At 33.9% G+C, this 6653-nt stretch overlaps 1 protein-coding gene across 1 annotated transcript; it reads left to right on the top strand.

Annotated features, from left to right (window-relative positions):
• The first annotated feature begins 3413 nt into the window (after window positions 1-3413).
• On the top strand, window positions 3414-6118 carry LOC139870367 (uncharacterized). Its single transcript, XM_071858177.1, has 2 exons — window positions 3414-5189; window positions 5231-6118. The coding sequence occupies exons 1-2, from the start codon at window positions 3414-3416 to the stop codon at window positions 6116-6118; spliced, it is 2664 nt and encodes an 887-aa protein (XP_071714278.1).
• The last annotated feature ends 535 nt before the right edge of the window (window positions 6119-6653 follow it).

The raw sequence follows: 6653 nt of genomic DNA on the forward strand, positions 1-6653 counted from the left end.
ATCAAAACTTCATACAAAAGGAGCATCACAAATATTCACTAGCTCCAATAAAAAGTAGAATCACAAATATACATTAACAAACATAGTTATAGTAGCATCAATAATATTCATCACAAATTACAATTTGATTGGATTGTTCTCACTCATACCTGTGCCATCTTTGACGAAAACATTTTTTGAAAGCTTCTGTAATAAGATTCTTTCAGACTTCCTTTTTCTTGGTGGAGGAATGGGTTTCATTCTGAAATTTGTTAGCTCTGCATTAATGTGTCTAATCAGTGGATCTTGCTCTGTATTAACTTCTTCATTAACATCTTCATCAAGGTGTTCTTTTTTATCGTCTTCAATCAACATTTCTTCATCAACATCGTCAGAAAACTCTGCATCTTTTTCTGCTTCATTAACCTTTTTAAACACTCCATCTTTTATTTCTCGAACCACATAATCTTCTTCTTTATCCATATTTTCTTCTTCGTCTTCGTTCATCACCATTTGGACATCATCATATGAAACAAACTCTGCATCTTCTTCAATCACTGCATCTTCTTTTTCATTTATGTTGTCATGAACATTTAAATTTTCATCAGGCTTTTCTTTTTCAACATCCTGTTCATTAACAAACATGAATAACTAAATGTAGTAAGTAATTTAAAAGTCTAGAAAAAAAACAACATTTAGTTAAATCAGTTACCTTTATGTGTTTCGATTGTTTCACTAATTTTTTGGTGAATTTCTGATGTTGAACATCCTTTTCCTTTTCCTGAGACTTCTCAATAGCACCTTCCACTTCATCATCAACATCATCTTCATCATCAGACTTCTCATCAACATCCTCTTCATCATCATCTTTCTCTTCATCATCTACATCTTCTTCATCATCATCATTCTCTTCATCATCATCATTATCTTCATCAACAACATCCTCTTCATCATCATGCTTTTGGTTTTCCTAAGACTTCTCATTAGCAAACATGAAATATAAAATGTAGTAAGTAAGCATTTAAATATTGTAAGAAAAATAACATCAGTTAAATCAGTTACCCTCGTTCCTTTATCGTCTGATTTATGTTTCTTTATGATTTTGTTGTATCCTATTGTGCTACTTATACCCCTTTTTCGACCACCGTGTTTCTTCCCCACATGAGTTAACAAGGCATCCCTGCCTTCTTTATCTGTCCTAACCTGGAAAAATAAACACAAGTAATCAATTATAGAAAAATTATGAGTTGGTTAGTCTAAAAATTCAAATATAAATATATTAAAATTTTCTCTATAAGCGGCGCAAATGTTTCTGGGCATACTGCCGTCTTCCCTTTGTCATCCGGCTTCATCATGCCCAGCATTTAATACCTCGCAGAAGGATCTTTGATATTGTGGTATGGTGTACGTTTATGAGGATCATTTGCTTCTGTATCCCATTGTGCTTTTTTCCCATGATATCCCGAACGACCAACTCGAGCATACTTTTCTTTTCCTTTTTTGTAAGCGTTTTTCCTGCCTTTTTTTCTTAGTTCCTACACAGTTTTAATGTGATTAAATGCCTTTTTCAAAGCGTTACAATATCACAATGTACCTCCTAACCTGATACAAATCAAATGAATAACACTTACTCGTCTAGCAGGCGTATCTTCGATTTCACAAAAAAATTTCCATTTTTCTGGAGTTATGAAATCGTAATCTTTTACTTCCACATAAGGAAGCTTGCCTTCATCCATATACGTTCTTAACTTGCGCTTGAATCTCGTAAACGCTGTGTTGCATTTTTGCAGTGTTATTTTTCGTGCAAAATCGTCTTCAATATTATGAAGTTCCTGTATAACTTAAACTAATGTAAGTGTTGAATGTTGTAACATATATAAATAAAAAGTAATTAAACAAAATCTTAGATTTTAATACCTTTATTTTTCTCCATAAAGTTTGTTTCTGATCAGGAGACACATGCTTCCAATCCTTTACAAGGAAATCATAAGTGCTCCTAGTTAAAACGCCAATGTTGCTAGAAAAAATAGCTTGGTTTTTTCCAATAGCTTGGCCAAACTCGTCAAATTCAATCTTCAACTGAACAACAGCTAACTTCTTTTTCAGTTTGTTTACACTTCTTTTTATTTTATTTTTTTTGTTGCATCTGTACACAAAATGCAATAGAAAAGATACACATCAAATGCAATAGAAAAGATACACATCTAAGCATATGCATATACAAATTAAGATCATAGTACAGCAAACACAGGCTTATACACCTTAATATCATTTCAAACACATGCAGTCTTATTATTGTGTTATGAATAATACAGCAAACAAATCACACATACGCAATATGCAATAACAAGGAAATTGACCGAACTCATAACCAAACCCATTTCAAAGTCTAATTGCGCGATAATAATATTCATATTATTTTCTGAACAAAAAAAAAGTAATAAATTTAGATTATCAAATATACAAAATTAATTACTAATTATAATTACTGATAGGAACTAACCTTAGAAATAAACTCTCTTGAAATACGTTGCTTTGTGTAAGCCATGGTAGCAAAGTAGAATCGTGCAGAGACCGAATCTAAAATAGGACAGGAATCGAATTGGGTATCGAACAATTAGGGTTTACAGATTCAATGGATTTGGGTTACTTCGCGGTTTTTTTTAGAACACAGAAATGATAATGAGGTAATGGGATTATGATCGAAAACTCAATTGATTTTCATTTGGGGGTTTTTTTAACAGTAGGCCATACGTGATGTTTTTTTAGAAAATAAATGTAAAGTTGTCAGGTTAACACAATTGCTTAGATGGTTAGGATGTTGCTTGGTAGAGAGGAGGTCGTGGGTTCTAGTCTCTTTTCCAACTTTTTGCATTCTTTATTATTTTAATAATGTATTAACTTTTTCAATGTTGCTTGTAGATGGATCGAAATACTTGGATGTACGAGATAGGTCGCGCTACCTCTGAGTTTATGGATAGTGTTGATGAATTTATTACAGTTGCTGAGACTGATCAACTATAAAAAGTAAACACCACAATTAGTTGTCCTTGTAAGAAATGCAAAAATGCATGGCGGTATGCTGATTCAACCGATATCAAATTTCATGTAATTGCACACGGATTTATGAGAGGGTACACATGTTGGTCTTTTCATGGTGAGTCATTAGCTGACCTTAACCCGTCTGTTTTGGATAACGATACCGATAATGAAGAAGATTCATACAATAGTGACAATAATGTTAATTTTGATGACATGTTTGACGATTTGGATATGGAGGAGAATGTTGCTGATAAGTATCATGACAGATTACAACAACTATTTGTTGACGCTGAAAAACCTTTATATACCGGTTGTATGAATTTTACAAAACTTTCCGCCGTGATACAACTGGTTAACTTAGTTTCACTAGCCTGTTAGAGTTGTTGAACAAAATGCTACCAGAAGGTAATGAGTTTCCGGTTTCAACATACCAAGCAAAGAAATTAATGTGCCCAATGGGATTGGAAATACAGAGAATACATGCTTGTCCAAATGATTGTATGTTATACTGGAATGAAGACAAAGACCTTCATCAATGTAAGGTATGTGGTACATCTAGGTATAAACGTGAAAAACCAACTGATAATGTTGATAGTAATGTGTCGAAATATGGACCTCCTGCAAAATTATTGTGGTACTTGCCTATCATACCAAGATTAAAGAGATTATTTGCGAATGAGAAAGATGCAAAATTATTACGTTGGCATGCTGAAGATTGTAAAAATGATGGAAAAATGCGACATGTGGCGGATTCACTTCAATGGAAAAATTTTGATAAAGATTTTGAAGAATTTGGGGATGAGATACCTAATATAAGGTTCGGACTCAGTTCAGATGGAATTAATCCTTTCAGAGATTTGAGTAGCCGTCATAGCATGTGGCATGTTCTTCTATGCATTTATAACCTACCGCCGTGGCTATGTATGAAAAGAAAATACATAATGATGTCTCTTTTGATTCAAGGCCAAAAGCAACCTGGAAACGACATTGATGTTTATTTGCAACCATTAGTTGATGAAATGATGGAATTATGGAGTACCGGCATACACGTTAATGATGCATACAAGAAAGAATACTTCCAACTACGGGCAATGCTTTTTTGCACCATTAATGATTTTCCTGCTTATGGTAATTTGTCTGGATATAGTACGAAGGGGAAAAAGGCATGTCCTATTTGTGAGGAAAATACTCACTCGATATGGCTCACAAATTGTAAGAAACCAGCATTTATGGGGCATCGAAGAGAACTTGCTGAGAATCACCCGTATCGTAAAAAGTCGGATTTATTTGATGGTACTATAGAGGATAGAAAACTACCACCACCATTGGATGGAGAAACTACACTCTTCAAAGTTGCTAATATAAATGTTGTGTTGGGAAAGAAAGGTTTTGGTCCTCCCAAAGGTATTTGGAAGAAAAAGTCTATTTTTTGGAAATTACCCTACTGGAAGCATTTACGAGTCCGACATTGTCTTGATGTTATGCATATTGAGAAAAATGTTTGTGAAAGTTTGATAGGGTTACTGTTGAACATTCCTAGAAAAATAAAAGATGGAATTAAAGTTAGAAGGGACATGGAATTAATGAATATCAGACCAGAGCTACAACCTAAAGATATTGATGGAAGGACAACCAAGCTTCTTCCTCTGGCCTATTATACTATGTCAAAGGTCGAGAAAACTAAATTTTGTCAATGTTTACATGGTATTAAGGTTCCATCAGGATACTCTGCTAACATTAGGAAGTTGGTTTCGATGAAAGATTTGAAGTTACTTGGTATGAAGTCACATGATTGTCATGTACTAATGACCCAGATGATTCCTATCGCAATTCGTGGAATTCTACCCAACCGTATTCGACACACAATAACAAAACTATGCTTATTTTTCAACATGATTCATTCAAAGGTGATTGATCCTGATGTGCTGGATGAATATCAAAGATATATCATACTTACTCTTTGCGAACTCGAGATGTACTTTCCACCTTCTTTCTTTGATGTCATGGTTCATTTGGTATCTCATATTGTAGGAGAAATAAAGGCATATGGTCCAGTTTTTTTATGGTATATGTATCCATTTGAAAGATATATGGGTATCTTGAAAGGTTATGTAAGGAAACTTAATCGACTAGAAGGCAGTATCGTTGAAGGATATGCATCTGAAGAGGTGATCGAATTCTGCACAAACTATATGGATGGGTTTAGAAGTGTCGGGATTCCACAAATCGTCATGAAGGAAGACTATCAGGTCAAGGGACACTTGGGCACAAGACGGGCTATTCAAATGTTGCCGATTATCAAGAGGCACATTTTAATGTCTTACAACACATTACATCTATTGATCCATTCATACAAGAACACATGTCATTGTTGAGACAACAAAACCGTAAAAAGAGTGCAAAGTGGTTGGCAAAACAACATAAAAAAACTTTTTTAGAATGGTTGAAAGACAAAGTTAGGAGGACACTTCCAAATATTGATAAAACGGTCGAAGCTTTAGGATTCGCCCCTAAACATGTGTTCCAATATCAAGGATATGACATAAATGGGTATACCTTTTACACTAAAGCTCAAGATAAGAAGAGTAAAATGCAAAATAGCGGCGTCACGGTGATAGCCTCATCGACGGAATTTACCATGGTCAATCGTGAAGAAAGATCAAGGATCGCTAAAAAATCTTATTATGGTGTCATTCAAGAAATATGGGAATTAGATTATGGTAATTCGTACACTATACCCTTGTTCAAGTGTAAGTGGGTTGATAATGATCGCAGTGTTCAAGTTGATGATGATGGTTTTACAACTATTAATCTTTCCACCAATGGATATAGAGAAGAACCATTCATTCTAGCAAAACTAGTTACGCAAATATTCTTTATCGAAGACCCAAAGGATTCTAGATGGCATGTGGTTCAGTATGGAAAACGATGGATTGTTGGTGTCGAGAACTTTGTTGATGAGGATGAGTACGACCAATTTGACGAGTTACCGCCATTTTCAGTCGGTGTTCAACCTTTGAATGAAGTTGCTGTTGGAAATAATACAATCTACATTGGAGAAGACCACGAGGAAGGAGACGAGGTTGCAGACACATAAAAATTGTTAAAACATATGATTGATTACCTATTTTTTTGTACAAACATGAGTATATTTTTTAATGACTTATGCAACATGTCTTTTATGTCTTTTGTTAATTTTTTTTGTTATTCTTTTTACCATGAAAAATTTACTTTGTGTTATTACCTTTTAAATTAATAATAACAATCTATACAATACAAATACAGATACAAATAATTCTAAAACACACAGACACACACATATATATATATAAACATATATATGTATATATATATATATAAACATATATATATGTGTGTGTGTGTGTATATATATATATATATATATATATATATATATAAACATATATATGCACAGTTTTCAATTTTAATACCGGGAACAAACAGCGATCACAAAACCATCCAACTTCTTCGTATACCCAAAACCATCCCACTTCATTATCAAACCACCGGAAACACCCTCCTCCATCATCATAGAACGGCGATTAACAGAAATTGAAAGAAATATAGTTCGTCCTCACGGCTGAAGGATCGTCGAAAATACAGGTACAGAT

The sequence above is a fragment of the Rutidosis leptorrhynchoides genome, chromosome 10 (genome assembly GCF_046630445.1).
Source record: "Rutidosis leptorrhynchoides isolate AG116_Rl617_1_P2 chromosome 10, CSIRO_AGI_Rlap_v1, whole genome shotgun sequence".
Taxonomy (NCBI): domain Eukaryota; kingdom Viridiplantae; phylum Streptophyta; class Magnoliopsida; order Asterales; family Asteraceae; genus Rutidosis; species Rutidosis leptorrhynchoides.